The sequence below is a fragment of the Nelusetta ayraudi genome, unplaced genomic scaffold (assembly GCF_046127955.1).
Source record: "Nelusetta ayraudi isolate G7.1 ecotype Tasmania unplaced genomic scaffold, CSIRO-AGI_Nayr_v1 ptg000181l, whole genome shotgun sequence".
Classification (NCBI taxonomy): domain Eukaryota; kingdom Metazoa; phylum Chordata; class Actinopteri; order Tetraodontiformes; family Monacanthidae; genus Nelusetta; species Nelusetta ayraudi.
The window spans coordinates 1,085,323-1,112,500 of NW_027466230.1; the positions used below are offsets into that span (position 1 = coordinate 1,085,323).

Consider the following 27,178-nt stretch of genomic DNA (forward strand, 5'->3'; position numbering starts at 1 on the left):
TTTAATTTCCAGCGCCGCTCCGAGGACCCTGTGGCGCCGCCGTACGCGACAAAACCTGGAACAAAAGCCCCTCTTCCCTCGCCAGGAGGCGTGTCCACCCTGTGCGCCGCCACGCTCAGCCTTTCATCACCAGAAAGTCCAGGTCCTCTGCGTCGTCGCCCCCTCGATCCTCTCCGCTCTGAACACCCCCCCCCCCCCACTCCCACCCTCCCCCCTCAACACCCCCCACTCCCTCCCAGCCCCGACGTGGCCCGTCTCATTTCCTCCCCGGCAACCGTCCATTAGCCGACGCCAAAGCTCAAACGCGCCGCCCGCCGCTTAATTATTCTCATTTCTGTGGCAGCACGTCATCGCAGGAAGCAGGAGGGCGGAGGAGGCCGACAGCTGATGCCGGCGTGTACACTTTGGCGGAGGGACGACAGTCTCTGTCACACACACACACACACACACACACGCCTTTTCGAATTGGATGATTTTGAAATACAAGTAGAATTCATGCGCTCATTAAAAACCCTTTTACGCAAAAACTGTACCTGTCAATAACGTCAATAGCTTCATATAAAATATCAACTTCCTGTGTGTGTGTGTGTGTGTGTGTGCGCGCGCACTGGGGACAACGCCAGTTATAATTCATCTTCCTTCCATTTCCTGCACAGTCTTCCTCGCGCTACGCCTCCGGAGCACTTCAGGATGAAAAGGAATGCTAATGCCTGCGTCTGCATCTCCGCCCAGCGAGTGTGTTTGCGCGCGCGCCGACGGGGTTTTGCTCGTGCGTGCGCGTCCGCTCGCTAAGCACATTTATGATAATTAACAGACGGGAGAGGTCAGCCACAGCGTGCGAGCGAGTGCCAGAGTCACGGCTAGCAGAAGAGGAGAGGGGGGGCGGGGGGGGTTAGAAAATGATAGAGAGCAGAGGAAAGCACTGATTTGCACAAACTGTCAATGCTGTCGCCCACTTCCTCCACGTTGTATTATTGTGATTAAAAATAAATAAATAAAAAAGCCATCTCTGCAAAAGCGGAACTCAAACGGCAGCCTGCTGCAGTTACATTCAAAGATGCAAACACTGCCACTTTTTATAGGTTGTATTTTAATTCTTATCTCATTTATTACCTAATCCTGACCTTAAAATGCCCAAAAAACCCCAAATGATTTCAGTGCCTATTTCTGGTCTGTAGAGAAACACCAAATTGCATGCTAGCTGAAACATTTGTGCCCTTCCGTGACCTTTCGGCAAAATGGGGTCCGTTAAAAGTCGAAACCCTGGAAACTGTTTCCCGCCTTGAAAATATTTCTAAATTAAAAATTCTGAAAAACAAAAGGGGGAAAAAAAACAACAACCCATAAACTAATTAGTTTCTTTATCCGGCTCTCGCATTAGCGGCGGCACGCGGTCGACGGGCGCCGCCGACAAAACGGCGGCTATCGCGCCATCGCCGGCGGTAATCGAGGTAATTAATACACGCGGTGGAAGCTCTCGGCGTCGAGCGCCGTAATTGAGTCATCGGCCGGCGGAGCTTTTGTCTACCTGGCGCCGCGCGCAGCCGCACAAAGGAGCTCTTTTTTTTTTTTTGCATGCGTTAATGTGCATGCGTGCGCGTGTCTATGCCAGCGGACATTTTAGGTCTACCCTCCTCGCGCTCCCGCTACTGCCAAACGCCTTAAGATGGTGGCACCTTGAGGCAGAGCGAGACACTCGTGGAGGAAGCAGACCTCCTCCTCCTCCTCCTCCTCCTCCTCCTCCCTCTTCCACCTCAGGTCCTTGCAACAACACAGCAGAACCCCCCCCCCACCACCACCACCACCACCACCACCACCACCCCACCCCCCCACCCTTCGCCCCCACCCCGCTAATAAATATTTAATTCGGCCCTCTCTAATAAGGATATTAGGCGAGTACACCCCAGCCCTGCCGTATATGCATGAGTCCTCTCTCATCAAATTTACATAAAAGGGCCAGATGCTAATGCGAGAGCGTAGCAACTACCGCTCGCTATTCTATATGCACTGCTACTGGCGCCGCGGTCCAAGAGCCCATATAATTTAATTGCCGAACAGCATATATTTTTCAAACGGGTCCCCCCATATTTAAATTTCAGCCGGGCCTCGGCGCCGCACTCCCTACAAAAGACGGCGGGAGCCGAGGACGCATTTTCTAATGCGGCGGCCGCCCTCCTTGGCTATCTATATTTATGCTTATTTAATGTTTATGAAGCTCCTCCTCCTCCTCCTCCTCTTTCTCCCTCCCCTCGTTGGACACGTTTGCGCATAATTTGACAACAGGAAAGGGGAAACAAAAAGGTAGGGCCGCGTCGCACCGAGCCCGAGCTCGTTCACGTGCTTTATTTTTCTGATATATCATTTTAACAAGCGAATCCGAATGAGAGCGAGGACGCCGCATTACGCCGACAGCGTCAGCGGTTTGCTAATAAGGGAATTGAAGGGGAGCGTGGCGGCGCAAAAAAAACCAAACGGCGTCGGTAATTAAGAGACCTTGATTCGGGCGAATCCTGGACGCCGCAAAATCCTCTGTTTATCAAAAACAAAGCAGGCAACAAACAGTCGTAGGGGGGCGACAGCATATGGCGTGTTCGGACCGCGCGGGCCTCGCTGTTTGTAATTAATAGAGGATGAATAATGCAGTGACACGAAATACATTATTTACACCCTTTCATCTTTCGAGGTAGATCCAAAGCGCATTTCAGACGCAATTATAGTAATTTATTTATGGTGCGTCGTATTTGCATAATCAAAAGGCAGCGGAGCAGAGATATCCCTGCGAGACAGGCTGCAGCCAGCTTTAGACAAGTGGGGCAAAAAATAGCTCTCGTGCACGCCGCCTCATTGTGCGCCGAGGCCGCGGCCGCCGCGTTGATATCTAATCATGTAGTTACACGGCTGCGAGGGCATCGCGCCGGTGCGTCGCCGTGTCCCTGGCGCCACAGGCACCGCGTGACGTTCTCACGCTGCCGCCGCCGCCGCCGCCGCCGCGGCCGCCGACGTCGGCCGAATTGCAGTTTGGCAAAAAAAAACGAAAAAACGTTAAATCGTGCGAGTCAAAGCATCGATGGGAAACGCTCACGCAAAACGCACCGGATGACGCTGGACAGCAGAACACCGAAGGTTTGTCTCTTAAACGCAAAAATACCAAAATGACAATCGCACTTTAAAGGCCAGTAGAATTCGTCATGGTCAACAAATGAAAGATTGTTCAAAGCTGTGAATTAACTGGCCTGCTCTCATTTAAAGGAATTGCTTTTTTAGCAAAACACAAAATTCCAACAACGGGTCGACATCAAAACACTGGAGAGGAAACAGCTGGGGGGGGGGGTCGACACTGATGGAGCATTTTCATTAATAAGGCCATTTAGGGCTGTAGTTTCAAGTGTAACACACAATCGAGTGCTGGCACTGTTTCATCTTTTTATGTTGCGTAAAACTTAGCATCTTAGAATTAAAGGGCAACAGCACCAGATCACGTGTCACAAACAAATTGCGCCGCCTTGCTTTGAAGTTATGATTCCCTTCAAGGAGAAGGCTCGGATCAGACATCGGTGCTGAAAACACAATTCACTCATACAATCCGCTTCTTTTTTTTTCTTTTTTCTTTTTCTGGCTGTGTGTTGTCTGTCTGACCGTGCATATCCATGCATTTAACTGGAGGGGAGGGCCCTACAGCGTGGCAGAGCACAGCATGCCCGCTGGTCCCCACAAGACGCTCAAGTGGCCATGCATGATGTCATTAAAAAGGGCCCAACCATGACATTCCTCAGTGGATTAATGGCAAAGTTAAGGCTGGATGGCCGGCCTGTTATGAGAGGAGCTCCATCAGATCCCCCAACACCGTTAATGAAGCCAGCGATAGCTCTGGGAAGCTTCCCCCCCCCACCACACACACACACACACACACACACACACACACACACACACACACACACACACACACACACACACCCCTAGCGGGTGTCACTTTGGACAAGTCTACAAGGATACAGTGGAATGTGAAAATCTGTTTTCTATTAAAAAAAAAGACATAGGAAAAGCACAGCTCCTGAAGTCAGCATCCAACCGGCTGCTGTGTCGCACAGTGTGACCTGAATTAGCAACGATAGCCGGAGCTTAGCAGGTGGACGTGGCCACCTGACGGGAAGCGTGTTTGAATGCCGGAGCGCCGACCCTGACCTGTAGGGAGCAGGTAGTGGCTGCTATGCTAGCTCCTTGCAAACACACACACACACAGACACACACACGCACGCACACAGAAAGCGGGAGGCTGTCCTGCGCTGGCAGGGGCCGATGCTGCCATGCGCACGGTGATCTCACCTACCGTTGCCGTGGCGACACCAACCAGAGGGAAAAGCCTTGTTGTGTGTGCGCATGCGTGTGTGTGTGTGTGTGTGTGTGTGTGTGTGTGTGCGCTTGTGATTGTGACAGGAGCTCGAGATGGAGGAAGAAAAAGAAGAGGAGGAGGAGGAGGAGGAGGAGGAGGAAGAGGAGGGCCTGCAGGAATTCACATTGTGCCGGGCTTGTTTAAGGTTTATGCCTCATTCGCTTACTGGCCTTTATCGGGGTGGTGGTGGTGGTGGAGGAGGGCGGGGGGCGGGGGGGGGGACACTGGAGCGGCCCTTTCAATTATCAAGGCAATAAATTCGGCGTGACCGCGTCATTAAAAATAGCGGAGCCCCGGCTGCTTTAACAGGAAATTGCTCCTCTCCGTGCGAAGGGGGCGGGAGAGGAGGATGCGCGTGGGTTCATTTGCATCGCGAGACAAAGACGACGTGACGGGAAGACGCGTCTGCGCGTTTCTGCTGCGCATATGCCGACAAACGTCGCAAACTGCCGTCGTCTTGCTGCCCCCCCCACTCCCACCCCCACCCCTCACCCCCCACCAGCCCTCCGAAAAACAAACTCGCCTACTACCAGCTGGCATTGTTGAATTCTATTAGTGATGAAGAGCTAACTCAGACTATAGGGGTCATCTGCTCATCAATGGCTGGCGGTGGCCCGGGCTCGCTCCGCAGCCATGAATGCACTGAATTCATTACCCCTGGTGCACAGATGGTGTCTGGCTGCCTGTCTCAAGTTCAAGTTCATGTCCAGGAGACACTAACAGACACGCACACACACACACACACACACACAAACACATGCACATATATGCAGAAATAGAGGGAGAGCGAGACAGAGGGAGAGAGAGAGAGAGAGAGAGAGAGAGAGAGAGAGAGAGAGAGAGAGAGAGAGAGAGAGAGCAGGTCCAGGCCAGCCAGCCAACCAGCCAACCAGACAGACAGACAGACAGACAGACGTTGTTGACTAGGATGGAGCTATTGTTCCCCTTCATCAACATGATGCAGCGGCCTCGCTCTCGCCGCATCCCAGCTAATCGCGGCGCAGGCGCACGAGGGGGGAAACGTCCCGCAAGTGGAGCAAAATAAATAAATAAATAAATAAATAAAACCCACGGCGACCCTGCACGGGCAAATGCATACGGAGACAGCGGGACAAAAATAGCTCCGGCCGTTTCTGCTCACTTAGCCTGGATAATGCCGCAGATGTGAAAAGAAGTTCTCTGCATGAAAAAGATGCCACACACACACACACACACACACGCAGAGTCGGCAACGGGAGACAAATCTGGGACAAGGCCCCAATGAGCGGCGACAAAATCCAGCCTCGCATTAACAAGCGGCACCCGCGTTTATGACGACTTTTGGTCGTATCCTTTGTCTGGCGCCCAAATTACCCAGCGGCCCTCGGCGCGTGTCACAAAAAGCTGCCGCCACACCTGCCGAACGCACCGCAACACGGAGGCGGGGGGGGGGGGGGGGGGGGGGAGCGCACAAAAAAAACAACAACACCACACGCAGGGGCACGCTCGCATAAAATATGCTGATTGCCCCCATTCAATGAATATGAAAACACCTTCCTTCCCTCCTTCCCTCCTTCCCTCCTTCCCTCCCTCCTTCCCTCCTTCCCTCCTTCCTTCCCTCCTTCCTTGCGGTCGGTCGCCATGGTTTTTGTTACTCAACGCGTCACGTGATGACAGCGAGCTGCGCTGGAAGGAGGAGGGCGCAGGCGAGCACGTAGCACCCCCCCCCCCACCCACCCACCCGACCCCACGTTAGGACGCCGCCGCTGCCCGTTCCCACCGCGGCACCGTCGAAAACCGCACGGCAAATGGAACGAGGGGCCGAGGCCTTTTTTTTTTTTTTTTTTCCGCCGACGCTTCTCGGAGGAACAACGTCAAAGTGAAAAGCACCACCACGCCATAATTCAGTCCCATTTTGTTTGGGCGCCCTGGGAAGGAGGGACGGGAGACGCACCTTCCACACCCGGCGGGTAGATTTGGAATTAGGCGGCGGACGAGGGGGGGGGATGGGGGGGGGGGGGAGCGCGCTTCATTATTTTTAAGGGCTCGGCCGGGGAAGCTGTGCTTGTCAGCGTTGGTGAGAGGCACTAATGTGAAACAAATTGCCGAGATTTACGCCATCTCCCGAGACGGGCAGTGAGAGAGCGGGCGAGTCCCCCCCCCCCCCCTTCCAGCGCAGGCCGGCCGCGGTACGGACGGAGCGCCGAGAGGAGCCCGGCAAAAGAGCCGCCGACGATATCCCCGCGTATTGAGGAATAAGTTGTGTTTCGGGGGTTAATGGTCCTTTTTTTTTTTCCTGATATACTGCAGAACCGACGCTGGTATTATAAATGGATGATTGAATTCAGCACTATAGTTTATCACGTGTCCGTAATGTGCAATAAAGTTTATCGCCGTCATGATTTAAGCCCTTTAACCTTTACCAATACTCTCCATCCAATAAATATGGGCCTAAATATGAGTGTAATTCATTGCCCGAGTGAAGTGAGAGACCGGATGAATGAATGGCATTACAGTCCCCCCCCCACACACACACACACCCTCCCTCACCCCCAATCCCCCCGCGCTCTGGTTTGGGATTTCTAAAAGGACACAGTGTTTTCTTTCATACAGCTGCAAGACAAATTTAAACTATTTAACTGGGGGGGGGGGGACAATAAGGCCGGTTTTACTCAGCGCCGCACGTCCCAAAAAAAAAACTGGGCTCTCAAATGTTCTTCTTGCATTGTGCGCAGCGGTTCCTCGACAAGGGTCGGAAACAAGAGAGAGGTTGTTGGGGGTTTTTTTTTTTTGTCATTCCTGGGGAGGGAGGTGTTAAATTCAGCCTGAGTTAAAGCAACACGCTGAAGCAATCCTCTGCTGTGAAGCCCAAATCGGAGCGCTGCACACTCCTGCGCACGCGCAGGGTGCCGCGACCTGATTAGACGTCATGGCGCCTCCACGTTGAGCAAACACATTTTTAGGAAGACAACGCTGCACCAGTCAGGCTCCCATTGGTGGTTTGCACAGGAATCAATTGAGGAACAGCCTCAATGAAAGCCATGAATAAAACGTGACCTAAATATTGTCGAAAAATATTTTAATTGCAATTTGGATGGGGGGGGGCGGGGGGGGGGAGAGAAAAGTGTTGATTTGCAAAATTCAAAGCACCAGCTCGACAACATCTCAGTGTTTTCCTCTGACATGAAAGCCAGCTGCGCAACCTGCGCAGAACTTTCTTGCGTCGGCCCTCGACGGCAAATCCCTGCGTCCGCGGTCAAGTTGAGCTCTCTCTCTCTCTCTCTCTCTCTCTCTCTCTCAATGCACCTATATGTCACCTATTGAAACGGGCCAGACCTCTTTGTGCCACATTATCTGCGCTGTCGCTAATTCTCAGGAGAAGGCAGCCACTTGAGCAGGGGTTGGGTGGGTGTGTGGTGGTGGGGGTGGGAGGGGAGGGGGGGGGGCGAGATTACACAGCAGCAGCAGCAGAAGCAGTAGCAGCAGCACACCCCCCCCCCCCTCCCCATTTCAAATCCATAAAGCCGCATAGTTTTAAGATAATGAGCCAAAGTCCTCATTATCAGTACAATTGGCCAGGCATTACGCATTCAGGACCGTTACTATACTCCAAGTTTTTTGGGGAGCGCCGCGTCAGCTGGGGCTGGGAAACGTCGCCTCTTTCTTTGGGGATGCAGATGAGTCTGGTGCACTTGACGTCTTTTCATGACCCCTGTCGGCCCCCAACCCCCTTCCCTCGTCTCTCTCTCTCTCTCTCCCTCCCTCTCCCACTCACACACACACACACACACACTCGCAAGCCCCTCCAGGCCCTCACGGCGCTGTCTGTCATATTGGGCCGGGGCATGGCATTGCCACTTGCCCCACCGAGCGTGGGAATGGGATCGTCCAGTCGTTCACATCTCCTGCACTGCGGTTAACGGAATCAATTAAGCAGGCCCGAGCCCCCCCCAACCCCCCCCCCCCCCCCCCAACCCCCTTTTCAACACACACACACACACGCACACCTCCCCAATCCCCTCACACCCTCCCGCTTCTGTCACCTCCCTCCTTTCCTCAGCCCCGCTCCCCCTTTTCTCTCTCCTTCCCTCTCACTCATTTTTTTTTGTCACTTCACTATATGTCCTAATTATTAGTGTTTGGGATGCCAGCACCGTTTCCTGGCCGGACTCGCTCATGCTGAAATTAAACAAAAAAATTTAGATTTTTCTTCTTTTTTTTTTTTTTTACATAAAAAAAATAGAGTTTCACACGTGGATCTCCACAGAGCCTAATTGTCACTTTTTTCCTATTTATATAAACCCAATCTGTGTTCTTCCTTTAAAAATATTTAATTCGAATTAAATAAAGTGCAAAAATAATACCTCACGTTAGAGGATCAAATAGGCTATAAATATTAACATGCAATATGTGGCCTGGGTAGGGGGGGGGCGTATGTGTGTGTGTGTGTGTGTGTGTGTGCGAGAGAGAGAGAGAGAGAGAGAGAGAGAGAGAGAGAGAGAGAGCGACGGGAGGAAAGAGCGCTCTGGAGCGCGTTAAATGTTTAAATGAGCGCGAGCGAGCAGCCTCGCAGTGGCAGCGCATATCTATCGCCTTAATGGCGCGATCACTCGGGGAAAAAAAACTTTTGAAACAATTAAAAACAAGCGAGCGAACAGGCAACGAGAGCAAAGCAAGAGATATAAAATCCACACACACAGGGGAAAAAAAATTAAAAATAAAAATCATGAAGATATCAAAAGAGTGATAAATGAATCTTTGGTCCGGTGGTGGTGGGAGGAGGAGGGGGGGGAGGCAAGTGGGAGTGGGAGTGGGAGTGGGAGGGGGAGGGGGGCAAATTAAGCAGCGTGTCACGAGTCCTCCTCAAAGTCCTCGACGAGTCTGGAAGTAGTTTTTACTTTCGGTTATCTAGCTTTATGACGAGCAGAACACTCATACAGCTAGATAACCAAAGATAACAACTCACTTCCCACATCTCCGGCAATAATCCACACGTACATCTCCTCTTCTCGTCCCCAAGTTTCCATCCGTCAGAACTCCCGACACGTCAGTCGTCCTTCTCTCAGGGCGCAGCGTGAATTATATTCCTTATAATATTCCTCCTTTTTCTGCGGTTTAGGGCCATAATATTACACAGCCCCACGTTTTACACAGCCGGTGGAAAAAAGGTGACAATTCTTCAGGGGTGGGGGATACGAGGGGGGAAAAAAAGATATATTATCCCAATGTTAATGTCGTACTCACTTGACATTAACCAATATTACAGAGTTGAAGTATAAGCCTTGAAATTCGCGGGTAAGGTGCAGTCATCCTTGCACGAGGGCCCTAATTTGCAATGCAAATGGCTCCAATCCCCGACAAAAGGCTCTTTCGCCTCTATTAAGTCGTTGTGGCAGCAGCAATAGATATCCTGCGAGGCCGGCGGAGAAGAAACACGGCGGAGGAGCGGGCTGGAAATCCCGTTTTCTGGTGGAAAGTGCAATAACGGCGCGTGGAATTACGACGCACATGTTTCGGATTATAAAGACAGGCTCGCTTTTTTTTTTTTTTTTTGCTTTTTTTGCTTTTTTTGGTCGGAGAGTGTCAAGCTGTCCTTTTTTTTCACATCCAGCGTGCGTTTAGGAAGGGGGGCGAGAGGTAAAAAGAGAGGGAGGGAGAGAGGGGTAAAGGCGAAGACTCGCAGCCCCTCAAAGTGTCCGTTTGTGCAGGTTGCACGGTCGCTCGGTCGGAACAGACTGGCTGGAGGAATCAGGGCCATCCCCAAAACGATAGGGGGTGGGGGGAGGGGGGGGTGAAGGGGGTGTCGGTCAAAATATGGACCAACCCCGGTGAGGTCAAAGGCCTCGGACAACGGCGATGATGTCATATAAAAAAAAAAAAATTAAAAAAAAATCTCGCAAATTGCAGCGTCCTGTCCGTGCACGATCGCCATCCGTGACGCGCGCTAGGAGAAGTCCGCCTCGCACCGCCTCGCATCGCATCGCACCGCACCGCACCGCACAGCACCGCACCGAGCAGCCTCCTCCTCCCGCGGCAGGCAGCGCTGCTCGCGGACGGCGGGCTGTGTTTCCCCGCACGGAATGGATGCAAGCGACTCCACTGCTTTTTTTCGCCCCTCTTTTTCTTTTTTCTTTAACGAGTCGGACATGCGATCGCACGATACCCGCGTGGAAGCGAGAAATAAAAACGGGACAGACTGGAATGGAGTGGAGAGACCATCCTCGGAACGCCAGCGCCTTCTGTCTGTCCAGTGCGGACTCTAGTATTTTTTTTTATTCTTTTTTCTCCCCCCCCCCTCCCGCAATAACAGCGCCACTCGCAGCGCAGCGCTCTCCCTCTCCTCCACCAAGCTTTCATTTCGCCTCCTGTCTATTTCCCGTCGACTTTCTAACTGCACCCGGTGCGCTTTTGCGTGATTTTATTTTTTATAAATTATCATTGTCGCATTTCCGGAGGGTATGGAAGCAGCATCGCTCCATTTTTTTTTTTTTTTTTTTTTTAAGAAAAATAAAGAGAATAAAAACATGCGCTCCGTGTGTCAACCCGCTCACTTCCCCCACCACACAGACGTGTGAGTGGTTCACCGACAGCTCGAGCCCAAATGGGTCCGTGTGTAGGGTTCTTCTGAACCCGAGCCAACAATAACAGGCAAAGCGCAGCATGTGATGAATCATGCGCAGGAGCTGCTGCTCCGCTGCAGCTTTGCCCGAGTCCGCTTCCCCCATGTGCGCAACTTTGCCTCCGCTCGGCCATCTCAGCACGCCGAAATCTGTTTTGATTTATTTTTTTAATTTTTTTTAAATGTCATATGTTAAATTGTGTGATCACGTGCTACCCTCTCCCCCTCCCCTCCCATGTTTTGCTTTGTTTCAGGTGTCCCGTGCACCTGCTGCAACGTGGCTGCCAAGTTTACTCCGGCTCCTCCGGGTGGGAGGGGCCAAAGCGAGAGGCGCTAATGAGCAAAATGTGAAGTCACGAGGCCTGCGCATTTTAATGAGCGGTTACTCGCGTTTGGACTGGACTCGGGCCCTCCGAAAGCTTCTGCGTTAGAATGTGTGTGCTTCACTCATCCCTCTGTGTGTTCCACCTGCTCTGTGACGCAAAGCTAGCGGTCGGCACCCAAGTGCCACTTATCCTTTACGCAAAACAGAGAAATAAAAAATAAAAAAAATACAATCAGTTTCACGCAAAGATTACACGAATTAAACAATATATAATAAATAAATAAAATAAAATAAAAACGTCCACAAGCACAATGTTCTCCTGATGGGATTCTGGTGAGCAGTGAACTTTGGAGGCCACGCTGCAATCAGCACCATCAGCACTAAAAGGCAAAACCTCATTAGCGTAGAGGAGGCTTCAGGACAGGCCTCCCACGCACAGGCCACGCGCTAATCACAGCAGCACCCTTTAAAAACTTTCAACCTGCTGATCCTCTTCATAATGAAACAAGATTATGCCAGGGTTAATGATGACAATGCTGAGAAGTTCAACACAAATTACAAAAAATAAAGATTAAAAAGGGGTGTATTTGTATGAATTGTTGGAGCCATGCGAGGGCTCCCTGCGTAATAACACGTAGACAAACAACACAATGAAAGCTTTGTCTTCCAGGCACTGCGTGACGATGTTTGTGACGTTTTCTCTCGGTGAAAAGTGAACTTTTTAATATTGTGTCTCATCACAAAATCACAAAGCGACTCTTGGAGGAGAATGGGACGAACGCATTACTATTTTTTTGTTTCAGTGCGTTTGTGTGAACGTATATTTTTCATATTTTGGAATTCATTTGAATCATCCCTCAACGTCACGAAATGACAAATTCACATTTTTAAAACTCCCTTGAAATCATACGGACTGTCTTGTCTTCCCTGATGTTAAAACGCACATTTTATTGGGCAGGAAACGATCGCCTGTGGCAACACAATTTTTACACAGTGAAAGTGGAACATGATTCACAACTGCGACGCTCCCAAAAAATGTTTTCCGAAGACTGTGGCACACAGTACTGAACGACTAGAAACATAAAGAGAGTAGCTCATTTTAATGCATTAACTGTCTTTAACAGCGACTCATTAAGATGGTCAGCGCGCCTGACGCCAAAAGTGTGCGCAAGAGACACTCACTTTTGGCAGGCTTCGCATTTTGCGTCTAATACACCAAATAACACCATACGTCTCATCTGCTTTCTTTCTTTCTTTCTTTCTTTTTTTTAACCCACGGGACGGACACGAGAATAAACGCCTTTTTTGGGCGTCACGTTTAACTTTTTACGCGCGACGAAACGCTTTTTACGCACTGGGATCAAAAAGGAGCACCAAAGTTGCACTTACTTCTCGAGGGTTGAGCCAAATCACTGCAGCAGATCACGGAACGTCCCAAGCAGATGTTCTAGCCGCCTTTGACTGAGCTCCGCTTGCCCCGTGCCGTGGCATATACGCTCCCCTCAAATATCCCGGCCGTCATGCTTGGTTGGGGGGGGGGTGGGAGGGCGGTGGTGGCATCACTTGTGAAGAAAAAAAAATGCCGCTAACACTCAGCAAGCAGCCCGCATTTGGCGTGCGTCAAGCCGCTCTGCGTGGAAAGCACAAGCGTATCCCAGGCACACTGTAGACGGAGGAGAGGGAAGCGGGAGGAGGGAGGGAGGGATGGAGGGAGGGATGTGGGGCGAGAGGGGTGGGTGAGAGGAGGGAGAGAGACAACTTTCCCATAACATCTACAAGCGCCAAATAGAAAAAGTGCGTGCACAGTTGTGCTCTCAGGAGGAAGTTTTTTCTCTCTCTCTCTCTCTCTCTCTCTCTCTCTCTCTCTCTCTCTCTCTCTCTCTCATTTTCTCCCCTCCTCTCTCCATTGGTGGTGGGGTGGGTTGAGGAAGAGGGGGGTGTGAGGGGGTGAGGACGAAGGGGAGTGTTGCCACTGCTGCTGCTGCTGCCGATGATGATGATGATGATGAGAAGGTAGTGGTGGTGGCGGGAGGGGATGCAAAGTCCATCCTTCTGTGCGAGTAGAGGACGTGCTCTGAAATTCAAACAAGTTCTTTTGTTGCACGCACGAACTGAGGCAGCATTGTTCGGGGTTTTTTGCCCTCTTCTTTTTTTTATGGAGGGGGGGCGGGGGGGGGGGGGGGGGGGCTCCTCTCCTCCCTCTCCATCCTCCCGTCCGTCCACCCACTGACCAGGTTCCGAAGTGAGCCTCTCGCAACCCTTGATGAATTTGCTGCTTGGCAAACCGGAACGCGTTTACCAGGGGGAGGGGGGGTTGACCCCCGATGCACGAGATCCATTAAAATTGAAAAAAAAAAAAAAAAAAAAAAAAAAACTCACACAACAACACACACACTTGCTATAGAGACCGAGAAGAAGCGAGCTGCTCGGGTCTGGGATGTGGCCACTGTGTTCAACACCCACAGTGAACTCCTGGATTCACCTTCACCCCCGTGTGGGGTCTAAGAAAAGGTGATCTTATGATACTGACGCACCAGGAATCGCCCTTACCTCCCAAACCAGGCGCGCAAACTCGCGAGACAGAGACAGAGGCAGGAAAAAGACTAATAGGAGAAATCGCCTGCCTTCAATATGTCTACATATACAAAAATAACAATAATAATAATAATAATAATAAAATAAAGAGATATAAAATGTGGTGACCTACATGGCAGCAGCCCACCGATAGTCTGAGTCACTAATTCTCCCGATGAGGACTTACTTTTTTTTTTTTGAGTGAATACAATATAAAGCTGTGCATTTTCCCTCATCACTTTTACAGGAGCGCTTCTCCCTATGTAGCAACACAACACCTAAAGTCAGTGTATATTTCATGCTTTTACAAGTACTGCTGTTTGTGTGTTTTTCTACCCGCCTCTCTGTGGGAGAAAGCGGCGCCTCGCGCGATTACAATCGGCACATGGCTGAGCGTAAAATAAAATAAATAAAATGAAATAAATTTAAAAAATAAACGCATCCTTTCTTGCACAACCCGCCTCCCCTTTGCCTAATTGCGATGCGCATCCGTTAGATTCAACCGGATTCACGTTTTGGTTTAGCAGCGAGGGCACGTTCAGTGACGTAGACAAGCATATCAGCGACGCGCAGCCATATTTAAATACATCAAGGCAATTAGCGCATCCAAATATGCAAATCCCGCTTACTACATAGTGCGCCCGGCCGCAGTCGGAGTAATTTCCTCGCAGCCACCTCTCGGCTGTTCGATTGCAGCTTTTTTTGAAAACCGACTCGTTCTGCTCTTGCTTGTTTCTTTTCATTTTTAAAATTGTTAATTTTTTTTTTTTTTTTTTTTTTTTCCCTCGGTGAACGGGACAGAGCAGACGTGAGGAGCGGAGGGGATCCGGGGCTCCTGCTTGGAAAGCCGCCCATGCGTAATGCGACGAGCCCGCTCTGCCATCCCCAACCCTGCGATGCCGTTGGCTCTGGCGTGCGTATCATATACATGTATATATATATATATATTTTTTTTTTAATCCACTATTGATGCATATTCAGTGTATAGATTTGCATTGCATACTTTAGCGCACGGTGTGTTTTCCTTTTACGCGCGTTTGCATTGAAAGGGTGCCGTTCATCATAGCGATGCAGTTATTAACCCAATTTTTCACACCTCGTATTCAAACCGAGTCTCAATTTGATGCTGCGGCGGTGACGCGGCGTCAAAGTGTTCGTGCGAATGTTGGCATTTTTTGTTGGGTTGCTTCAATTCTGAGCGCTGCCGCGATGACGCCTATTGAATAGTCATATATGCAGCATGCATGAACAAAGAGCTCTCCGGTGGGCAAACAATAGAACCCGAGCCAACACTGAAAAGAGGGTGGTGGAGGGGGGAGTGGGGGTTACTTCGACGTCCACGCGGCTCGTGACACGCGCACCGTGGAAACTAATAACCCCCCTCCCCTCCACCACCCCCCAAAAAGTCTCCTGCCCGGTTTGGAAGAAACCCAGTGACGCAGCGCTGACATTTTAGCCGACAATTTCGCAGCACGTCTCCGCGGGGTCCGTGAACGCGCACGGAGGTGCAAGGGGAACGAGAGCGCGCCGGCGAATGCAGCGCGTCCCCCCCTTCTTTTCCTTATTTTAGAACGTGCCATTAAAGCGTCAGCTAGACCCGCATTTTGTCGATTTTATCCTTATGTTTGTTCGAGTTCAGCCGTTTAGTTGGAGCTCCCCATCCCTGCGACCTTGTCAAAGCAAACCACTCAACTTACCTCCAATTAACGCAGTTCGGTGATGGGGGGGCGCCTGCGCTCCTCAGGCTGAGAGTCTTGGCTCAAGTAATGTAGATTTTTTTTTTTTTTTTTTTTTTTTTACATACATTCAAACTTCACAGGCAGATGCAGCAGATCCCCACAGGCGGGCATCTTCTCCTCGTCGTCGCTGAACCCTGCTCTTCAGCAGCCCGCGTCTCAGCACCGCTGCTCAGGCACCACTTTACGCACAGATATTCAAAGCCACAGGAGTGCGTTTACCCACCCATATAACTCCTCACTCTTGAAGAAAAATACAGATAAAATAGGGAGTAACCTTTACGCAACGGGATGACGGTTAAGGAAGAGAAAAAAAAAGTCCTGCATATGAAGCTAGTTTATTGAGTTGCTTCGCCACTGCCTGCTTCGGTGGTCATAATATAACGAGGGGACTGGGCTTCGTCGAAATGTTTTAAATATACAAACACGTCGTGTATTATGGAGGCTGTGTTCAGTTTCGCCTCGTTCATTTTGGAAGGTGGACGTTTGTCTTTTTTCACAGCTCAGTACGGCCTGTTCGTTTGTTCTTTACATTCTGGTCAGGTTTATTTATTCGTTCCTCCGGAAGAATCGTCGTTTATATTGGCTCAGCCCAAATGTCCAAATTTTGACGCTGTAGACACGACGTATACGTCTTACCTGTCCTGCAACGCGCCAAACAAATGTTAATTCACTGCGCCATAATGCAATCAGTGCACCTGGTCACCTGCTGGGATTACTGGCGCGTTTAAAGGAATACACCGAGGATTGTGTCTGAAAGCAAGATCGTTCCAACGTGACCGATGTGACTTTGCGCAGAACTGTATCAGAATAGTGCTGACCTTAAAACAGGTGGCAGACCGTACAGCTGATTATTTAGTTCAGATCTTTTTTAATTGACTGGACTGCACCACACATGAGCGCCTCCTCCGGGTGTGAGACAGGATGCATTGTTGTATCACAAAACGGCCAACGTGACGAGACAGAGTGTGTTCCTGTGAATCGACGCATTCAGTGCCTCCCTCCCGGATTTTCTTTTTCGCGTGTGCAATTAAATGAAGACGACGAAAAAAAGAAAGACAACCATGCACACGACCCAAATCACTTAGAGCCCACAGCGTTGCAAGAAACAAGACACATACTGTTTGAGAGTCTGAGCAAAAATATCTTAGTACCGAACGAAACACCTTTAAGTTTCCCAATGGCCTGTTTTGTAGTGCCAACAAACCCCGAAAGCCATCGTTAAAGGCAATGCGTTTATAGATGTGATTATTATTATTATTATTATTATTATTATTATTATTATTATTATTATTATTATTATTATTATTGTTTAGTTTACTTTTTTAAAGCGAGGCATGTTGATTTCAAGAAAAATAAATAACATGTGCCAAACAACAATGGAATGTTTGTAATAATTAAGAGTGTCTATGAGATTAGTTCATTAAGATGAGCACACAGGCCTCTCTCTCTCTCTCTCTCTCTCTTCTCTCTCTCTCGCTCTCTCTCTCTCTGTCTCTCTTAACGTCGTTCGACCTACATGGACAGTTTTGGCGGGGTGGGTGAGGTGGGGGAGCGGTTGGCGTCAACAGTGGAGGATCTGCTAGATGACTAAATGATGACACCTAGTGGCGGTTTTGGAGAATGTCGCTCCTGTAGCAAGCCTGCGCCCCCCCCCCCCTTCTCCCCCACAACCCCCTTTTTTATGCAAAATACCCGCGTGCACTGTAAAGGCTTTTGCGTGTTTTTTTTTTTTATTTTTTTTTTTTATGACCAAACGAGGCGATTTATGTAAAAAAAATTTAATGGCACCTGCTCCAATCAGTGGTGATTGGAGATTTCGCTCACGTGCACACATTTAGAAAATGATGCGAGATCGTTTTCTTATGGCACAAGTTTAAAGGGCTGTAATTATCCCCCCCATAAACAACAGATATTTCAGAGTTGTTTTTATTATTTTGTTAAATATATGCATTATCGCTGTGTATAATCTCTGGTTTATCGTCTTCGTTTCTTCAAATTGTTCACGCAACGCAACGCAACGCAACGCAACCTGCCTGTCGTTGCATCAGTTTGATGCTGCAGGGAATACAAACAGTTTCCTCGCGGGTCTCAGGCTCAGTCCATGATTTAAGACGCATCAATTATGTTGTCCGAGCTGCGACTTTATCAGCCGGCTTTGCTTTGCAGGCTTGACGAATCAACCCTTGGAGTTTACACCGAGGCCGCGGAAGAAGCGAGGCACACACACACAGAGAGAGAGAGAGAGAGTGAGAGAGAGAGAGAGAGAGAGAGAGAGAGAGAGAGAGAGAGAGAGAGAGAGAGAGAGAGAGAGAGAGAGAGAGAGAGAGAAATAATTAACACCAGCATATCTTCCAGTCTAGCAGCAGCAGCAGCAGCAGCAGCTCGCCAGACGCGTCGAGGACTGGACTTGATAAACAGCAGCCGAGATATTAGCCAGATAATCACACCGTAAAGTATGAAATCACAAGGCTTCAGCAGAGAAAAGACACTTCCTTGTCTGCAGTAATGCGCCAATACGTCATATAAATTATTGCGTCTCTCTCTCTCCCTCTCTCTCTCTCTCTCTCACACACACACACACACACACACACACACACACACACACACACACACACACACACACACACACACACAGGCCAAGTCATCCATCACCAGTGTGAGAATTTTTTTCAGGCGGTTAAATAAAACACTGCGCAATGATTTTTTGATTTTGTTTCGTTCGATATGACCACACCATAAATAATAATGGCGAAGGCTGCGTCTATATTTATTTTGTCTCTCTCCTTATGTATAATGAATCTCAAAATGTTTTTTTTTTTCTACATGAGTTGCTAAAAACAGCGTAAACAGAAAACCCGTAATTTCATTTGAAGAGTAAAAATCTAACGAAAATCATCGCTGTCTATTTTATTGCTACTATAATGTTTTTTTTTCACCGTTGCGTAAACGTAAATAATGCACTTAGAATAAAATGTTATTTTAACTGTATCAAAAGTTTTTTTTTTTTCTCGTCAGCCTACGGAACTGCAGTCTGCACTGAACTGTGACTTTCTCCTCAGTGTGGTGCGCCACTGAAGTTTTGATTTGACTTCGAAAACACTAAAGAGGGAAAAAAAAACCAAAACGAAGCAGAATAAGTAGAGATAGAAGAGAGAGAAGAAAAAAACAGTCGGGCGAAAAAAAAAAAGCTTGCCGTTCTGGGCCAATTTTGTGATTTAAGAGCTCGTAAATAGAATGTCAAAAATACTTAACCGTTTACTTGTTGACCTGTTCGTATAAGCTCCTCAGAAAGCAACATGTGCACGAAAAGGAAAAAAAAAATTGGAACGTTTCTAGTGGTAACACAACAGAGGTCGCAGGCCTTTTGGAAGCGAGAAGACTCGCGTGGATTTTCATTTTTGCGTTGGTGTAGTTTGACTTTTTTTTTTTTAAAGGTTTAGATTGAGAATTGAGATTTATATCAACCCCACCCCCCGCCCCCCCAGGAAAATAAATCTGTGTGGATTTTTACTTTATTTATCATTACTACTTTTAATAGGAGGAAAAGTATTCATAATATATGTGTGTAAATATATTATTTCTGTGTGTGTGTTTCCTTATATTTAAGAGAGCAGACCTCTGCAAAATGATTGTGTTTTGGCTCTGCTGAGTGTTTCCTGTGTGAATACAATCCAAGTGTATTTTGATGTATGATTAAAAAAACCAAAAAACTTTGGCTTTAAATGCCAATACGTGTCTTGAGGGTGAACAAAAAAAACAACTTTTTTTTTTCATTTATGAAAGGAAAGATGATCCCGCAGAGTGTATCTGGGAGCTTGAATTATTATTATTATTTTTTTTAAAGAGAAGTAAAAAGAAAACATGCACCAACATGTCACACACAATGAAATCACACCGAGTCACATCAGGATAACTAAGAAAGCCGGCAACTTTACTGAAATCTCTGCAAAATACAAACAGCCTTTCCCTCCAGCAAAAGGAGACTCTTTGGAAAGAACAAAACAAAAACAAAATCCCTCCTATATGTTTCCACCACGACATACAGCTGGATCAAAGTCCCTTGTGTTACAGAGATGTGGATTTAATTTAACACCTTCTAAGTCTCAAGTGGCGACAAAGGCCAGCTTATGCCGCTGAAAGCTGCTTCTTGCATTCCAGAAAACATTAGTTCCAAATCTCCTCAGTTTCTCCAGATTTACACAAGCTACATTGATACTACAAACACACTCCTAAGCATCATAACATAAGTATTTTTTTTTTCTTTTTCGCTGTTAAATACAACTTAAATAAACCACAAGCACGGAAGGGAAAATCAAATAAAAGAGAGAAGAGTCCTGTGTGAACATCAGGACCTGAAGCAATGGTGTGGCATATTACACATGGCTGTACAGTTGGATGGTTTCTCCTCTACACTGCTGTTGGGACTTCAGACATCAGCTGAGCGATACTGCACGGGACAGTTTGAGGTACCAACATTGACTCTGCAGCAATATTAAGAGAAATATAATGAGACAAAACCAACTGATCAACAGGTGATAGAATAAAGAATGACTTCAAATTCTTATTATTAATAATAATAAAGAAGAAACATTAAAAAAAAAAAAGTGTGTCTTTGGCTGTAAATGTTAATTCTTTTCAGCAAGAGATGATGATGATGATGATGGGCCTTGATTGGCTGTTTCATGACATCAGGCCCGAGTCATTCTGTTGAGTGGATTTTTTTTTTCTTCCAAAAAAGAAAAGAAAAATAGAATGATGTCATGGGATGGGGAGGGTCAAAGTATTTCAGCCGTCACTGCCGGAGGCCGATCAACGTGCTAGAGCTGCACTGGACCGACTGGAATTGAACTGGGAAACCAACTGTACATTTGAACAAATACTTTTTATTGTCTTGTTTCAATGCTTGCAAAAAACCATAAATGAATGTGAAAATAAAAGTCGAGTTTACAACACAGAAATGCCACTGGCTTTGGTTTCTCCACACTTGCGCTGCCTCAAAACAACATGGTTACATTTTTTTTTCCTCAACCTTTTTCGCATTGAATGTTTAAAAAATAAAGAAAGTAGAGAGGGAGGGAGGGATAGAGAGAGATAGAGAGAGATAGATAGAGAGAGAGAGAGAGAGAGAGAGAGAGAGAACACCATTATAGAGGCTCTGCCCCTGTTTGACTACACAGACTGTATACAGTAACAACATAGTGAACCTGCATGAAATATGCACACAGAAATATCATAACACTTAAGTGACAGCAGATACGGGAGTGGGAGGCAGAGAGATATGTGGCTAGTTTAACTGTTTCAAAAAAATGAAAAGAAACATGAAAATCAAAAACAGCTGTTCATTTCAAATCAAACCGTTGTGCTTCTTTCAGACCAGCATCATCACTTTGCACTCGTGTGTGTGTGTGTGTGTGTGTGTCACCGACGCTGTCAGTGACACGTGGTGTGTGATTGCGGACATCCTGTTCTGAAGAGAGGAACAGGAGGAGTCACAGGATGACACAGAATCAAATGTGCTCGCACTCAGGAAATTGCGAGAAATGTGATTTTAAGAAAAAAAAAAAAAAGTGGATGGACTGGGAGCAGGCTTGAGACTGTGCCCATTAAAAAAAAAAAAAAAAGAAGAAGTAGAAGAAAAAATGGGGTGAGACATCATAGCATGACGTAAATTAGATGGATTTCTTTTTCTTTTTTTTTTTTTTTTTAATAAATCCTGCTTAAGGATGAAATATGCGGCGCATTAAAATGCACCGAGTGGGAGCCATGCAGTCGCTTCTCCTCGTCAGCGTGACATCATGTGTCAACACTTATTCCTGTGTCCCCTCCCCTGTTCCGCTCTCCATGATGTTCGCCCTCCAACAGGTTGATTCCCAGCATATCAGGCCTGCCTCTCCTCCCTCAGCAACACTTCCCGGCTGGTTGTTGTTTTTTTGTTGTTGTAAGGTTTGACTAAATGCACCCCTAGACAGCACCGCTCAGGGCTCCAAATGAAAACAAATGAGAAATAAAATATCATAAAATCAAATCAAATCTGACAACATGTGCAACCGCACATAGAAACTCCACTAGGAAAACAATGGGGGGAAAAAAAAAAATCATTAGTATATATTTATATATTAGAAAGCTATACACAAGCATGTTAATTTCACAGATTTTTTTTTTTTAAAGATTCTTAATATTACCATTATTATATATAATTAGAAATACACGTTTAAAAACAAACCTCTACAAAGATAAAACAGTTCAGCAAAGCATCAGTCTGTTTTTTTTTTTCATGGCTTGGGGCTTTCGTTCAGCCCCTCCCCCTCCCCCTCCACCCCCCCCCCCCCATTCTCCCCCCACTGGGTGTGAACTATCCATCTCTTATTAGCAAAGCTATCAAAAAACACATTCTGGCTTATAGAAACTACAAAAAGCCACAAAAATGCTTTGCATTGTATTCCTTCAATATGAAAATATAAGCGAGTGTATCGTACAATTGTTTAAATTTTTTTTCTTCCTCCCCCCCTCCCCCCTCCTCTGGTTTGTCATATTAACACTGAATATGGTGGGCGATCCGGAGGTTCCTCTCTCTCTCTCTCTCTCTCTTTTTTTCCTTTTTGTCTTTTCCTTGATTCCACTGAGAGTAGCTCTGAGATCAAACGGCGGCCCTCAACCCCGGCTCCGGTTCTTTAAGCGTGGGAAGGGAGGGGGGGGGGCTGGGGTCTGGGTGGGGGGTGGGGGTTCTGAAATCATCCGAGGTTTCCGCTGCGACCGACCGACCGCCCGCCCTCTCGCCCGCCCGCCCGTCCACCTGTACAATCCGTCAAAGGTTTTGCATAATAGCTTCTCATTTTTGCGAGTAAATAAAAATCTGGCGCCGCCTGGAAACGAACGTACGACCGAAGCCACCGCCGACCCCCCCCCCCTGCCCCCTGGCCTTCCAACCCCCCACCCCCCGCCCCCCCCTCCCTCCTCCATCCACTATTTACATAAATACGTTGAACCTGCAACATGACATCATCTAATGTTAATAACACACATCTTTTGCAAAGGAGAACTGCGGAGAAGGTACATAGCAATGAAAATGATACTGTACACATGTACTGTTTTGTCTCAACTCAAGTGCTTGAAGGTGTTGCCGCTCTGGACACACTCACTCATGTTGTTGGATTTTTGATTTTTTTTTTTTTTAAGTTTTTTTTTTTAAGTTTTTGTCATTTTTTTTTGTCTTTCGTCACTGGTATATCGCTGAGGCAAAGTGTAAGTACGTTTTATGAAACTGAGTACCTGACTATTTTTTTTTTCCCGTTTATTTGTTGATATGCGTATCTGTACACGCGCACGCACACGCGTCGAGTTCTATGCATACAGGATTCTTCATCGCCTTATTTTACCCCCCCTCTGGAATCCACACGCATGACAATTTATGCATAGGGTCCTCCAACACGATTACCCCCCCCCCCCCTTCCCCTGGCATACAAACCCCCCCCCCTCCCCACCACACCCTCCTGGTTTACATAATGTCAATATGTAGAGCACGCGCACACTCGGCAAAAAAACAACAACATCGACGACGACAAATTAAGAAGAAGAAATGAAAAAAAAGGGGGCGGGGGGAGGAAGTTACACGTGATGCGCTTGAAAAGGGCGTGTCCCTTCTTTTCCTTCCGCCGTGGAGATATGTGGGGGGGCGGGGGGCAGGAAGTCACATGGTCTTGAGTGACAGGAGGAGGAGAAAGTCGACTCGGTGGGCAACTCCGGGTGCTGCTGCTGCTGCTGCTGCGGGGTTCGGTGGGGGGCTTACAGGGGGGGGGGGGGGGGGTCGAGGAGTGGGAGGCGGGGCCCGGGGGGTGGGGGTCAAAGGACGGGGCTATCATGTCGCCCAGCCCTCGGACAGGCGCACCCGCTTGATGGAGGGGCTCTCGCGCTCGTCCAGGGCGGGCCGGCCCAGTCCCAGGGGCGAGTGGAACTCGTTCCTGTGCGTGTCGTCGCGGTCGCTGCCCTCGTGGGAGCTGCTACAACTGCTCAGGCTATCGACCGGGGAGCGTCCCGAGTCCTGGCGGGACGAGGGGTTCTGCTGGGGCAGCACCCCGCCACTGTAGCCCCCGGTGTGCTGCTGGTGCGATCTCTAGGGGGAGAAACAGGTTCGGACTTGATGTGCAGGCTTTGAGCAGAGGGCAGGGAGAGATTTGAACCCTGACATAAGTGAGAGCTCGAGCAATTTCTGTAGGAAGGAAAGAACAAGCAGAGGGGTTACAGAGTGACCCAGCCGAGGGTTCCAGCTGACCCTTTCGAGTCTAGTCAATCAGACACAAGCTCACAACACACACACACACACGCAATTGTTATCTTATCCATTACACGGAGGTGCTTCATTTTGTGCGAAGCTAAAACACAGGTTGAAAACAGTGAGGGGCCCTCATGGCATCTATGAAGTTCCACTCCGACAAGTGACAACTGTCGCGTCATGCACTCCATGCAGTCACAGCCTGGCCGCACTCACCCGAGCTGGCCGCCCAGCGACGAGTGCTGCATGTTCTGCAGGTGCTGCTGCTGCCACCCGCTCATGGAGCCCAGGTGGAGGGAGCTGCCGCTGTTGAAGCCAGACAGGGAGGACAGGTCGGCGCTGTTCAGGGAGTACTCTGCAAACACACCAGGGAGACGGCCGGGTTAGAGGCGGCAGGATGGGACGCGGGTGTTGATTTTCACTGTGAGTTTTGGGTTATTTCTTGACCACAGCGCCCTCTGCTGGCAGACTGCTGTTACTGCACAGTGAACGGGAGGCCGGTCAGTCCACGTCACATATCTTGGCTACAGCTGAGAGCTGAGTGTTTTTGCCAATTTGACTGAACATCATCAATGTTATTGATCTGATTTTAGGATTTAAATCAAAATACCAATTGAAATATAATTGTTTTTATAATAATAATAATAATAATAATAATAATAATAATAATAATAATAATATTATTATTATTATTATTATTATTATTATTATTATTATGTTATTATGTTTGTGTGTGTGTTTGTGTGTGTACATACCAGTACCATAGGATGTGGAGATGGCAGATGGGTAGCCGCCCATGCCTTGTCCTGGCAGGGTCGGGGTCGCTACTGACACCACCGGCGTGGCCAACGACTGGGCGGACTGGGAGTTGTTTATTCTCTGGTTCTGTGGTGGCGGACGGAGACAGACAGACAGAGAGAGAGGGAGAGGGAGAGAGAGAGAGAGAGAGAGAGAGACTTTCAGGACGTGCAATCAAACTCCCCGACCACACAAACAAACAAGCAAACAAACAAACGGAAAAAAGTTTCTCGCTTCGCATTTTCCTCCCATTTCCCCCCCGACCCCCCTCCCCTCCCCGCAGCAGACGCCTGCGAGAAGGAACGCCGTGCCAACTTTGGGGCGGAGAGGAGGGGGTTGAGGGGGGGTTGGGGGGAAATTAATCACTTGACATGCGGCACGGCTGAACCCTGCCAACCCTATCATTTACCACCTTTTTCCAAGGGCCCGCTGTCGCTATAGTAACACCCTCGGTCGCCACAGCAACGCAGGGCGGCGGCGGCGGCGGCGGCGGCGAGTGAGAGGCACTTTAATGTGGAAGAGGGAGGCTTCGGCTGAGGAGGAGGAAGAGGAAGGAGCAGGAAGGACGGCGAGGTTTTGACGCGAAACCGGAGCGTCGGCGTGTCCGGACTCTGGGGTCTGTTTGTTTTTACTTTCCTTCGTCTCTCGTGTGACGAGAGCAGAAGGAAGCTCATGATGTGCAGGCTGGCTGGTGAGTACGGCCCGGGGTGGAAGGCGAGGGAGGGAGGAGGGGGGGCGTGGGGGGCAGCAGAGAGGCAGAGGCTGAAAAACAGGCCAGACTGCTGTGACTGCGGTTCACCACTGGATGGCACTGTGCCCTCGTGGAAAAAAAAACAAAAAACAGCGACGAGAGGCAGAGCCGTGAGCAGAGTCAGCAACAAGCATCGGGAGGGAAAGTTTCTGTGCAGCCGGGACCCACATTTCTCTCTCTCCCTCTCTCTCTCTCTCTCTCACACACACACACACACACACACACACACACACTGCTGACCCAGCTATTGTACTCTCTGAATCTCTGAAGTCCAGGCCCAATATTGAGCACAGACCAAGAGGTGTGACGCCTCCCCTGCCATCAGAGTGACTGCCGACGCTCAAATCTGAAAGATCGGAACCCTCCGATTGAGTCGCAGCCCATTCGGGGTGGATTCGTGTAGGTGGGACTTACCAGAAGCAGATCGACATCCTCGGACTGACGGCGTTAGAAGGTTGAGGGGGGCAACAGATTGAAAATTAGTCACTGCTGACGCAAACGATGCGGCTACCGGTGCGTCTGGAGATACGGGGGCGGGAGCTGATAGGAGGGGACTATCCCGGCTCACTGCCGACTAGATTCACTATCCTCAACTAAATAAAGCCTTTTGAAGAAGAGCAACTGGAGCCAAAACACAGGGAGGGAAGCGAAGAGGCAGACGTATCAGACTTTTTGGGCGGAAGGAGAAATGAGAGTGAGCAAATAATGGAAATGTCATGGACCTGCGAGTCGGCGCCAATTCAATCAGCAAACATGACCTTCTGAGCCCAGGTGTGATACGACCGGGATCCAATGAGGAGGCAGGGGGACGAGAGGAGGGGGAGGGAGAGGAGGAGGAGGAGGAGGAAGAGCACTCACGATGGACGGCATGTTGTTCTTGGCACCAGGAGGGATGAGCACGCGGAGGTCGGGCTTGCGATTGTTCATGCCGAGGTTCATGGGCGGCGGCGACTTGGTCTGCATGTTCTTGTTCATGCCGCCCGGAGAGACCAGCAGGCCGGGGGAGTTGCGGTGGTTCCCGTATCCGTTTCCTGAGGCAGCCGGAGGGAAGTGTGGTTAGAAGGAAGTACATACGTACACACATCGATAGTACATAGGCGTTGTTTTCAGGTTGGCTTTTAATCCTCAGTTGTGTTTTTTTTTTTTTTTTAATTTTTGGTCACATTTTTGGTATAAATAAAAAAACATATATTTTTGTTTTGTTTAAAACTTATTATTTTACGAATTTTGATTGGATATCATTGTAATCTTTTGTCTGTTGAATGGTGAAAACTAATGGGCATCCTTATCAAATAAATAAACAACTCTATTAATAAAAATGTATGTTTTAACGTTTCAACTGCTGTTTGTTTTATTGTAAAGCACTTTGCTTTCACCTGTCAGTTGCCGTAAAGGGACATATTAATAAAGTACACGACACTACACTGAATATTCCCATGTCTTGACTAATAATAGAAACAAGCGAGAAAAAGAAAAACAACAACAACAACAACAACAAAGTTGCCTGACAACAAACTGCGGGAATCGTTTGCCTCGAGCAGACTTGCTAATTGTTGTTTGCGAACGTGGAGCCGGCCGTCAGGGCCAGAGAGTCAAACACACATCCTGTTTGTCCTCCCGCCGTTCGCTCGCTCGGTAATGACACGACGAAGGGCGTCCGCATGCGAGGGCCTCGCCCTCCGGAGCGCGTCACTGTCAGTTCGGGGGCCAAATTACGTAAAAAACAAAAAACAC

General features: G+C 48.6%; 1 protein-coding gene and 2 long non-coding RNA genes across 3 annotated transcripts in view; 1 reads left to right on the forward strand and 2 right to left on the reverse strand.

Annotated features, from left to right (window-relative positions):
- Nucleotides 1-13,024, reverse strand: part of LOC142881095 (uncharacterized) — a 36,384-nt gene extending 23,360 nt beyond the window's left edge. The window contains exon 1 of the long non-coding RNA XR_012925510.1: nt 12,703-13,024. This is a non-coding gene — a long non-coding RNA (uncharacterized LOC142881095). The remainder of the gene's footprint in view (nt 1-12,702) is intronic.
- A 7,545-nt stretch (nt 13,025-20,569) lies between these two features.
- Nucleotides 20,570-20,865, forward strand: LOC142881077 (uncharacterized). The gene is made up of 2 exons (XR_012925508.1): nt 20,570-20,689; nt 20,726-20,865. It is a non-coding gene; the product is annotated as an uncharacterized LOC142881077 (long non-coding RNA).
- Nucleotides 20,866-23,098: 2,233 nt separating this feature from the next.
- Nucleotides 23,099-26,509, reverse strand: mef2cb (myocyte enhancer factor 2cb). Its single transcript, XM_076015129.1, is given in 5 exon segments — nt 23,099-23,717; nt 23,720-23,832; nt 24,112-24,250; nt 24,651-24,780; nt 26,303-26,509. Coding segments are annotated over 5 exon segments (735 nt in total). The 5' UTR covers nt 26,420-26,509; the 3' UTR covers nt 23,099-23,481.
- Between the last annotated feature and the right edge of the window lie 669 nt (nt 26,510-27,178).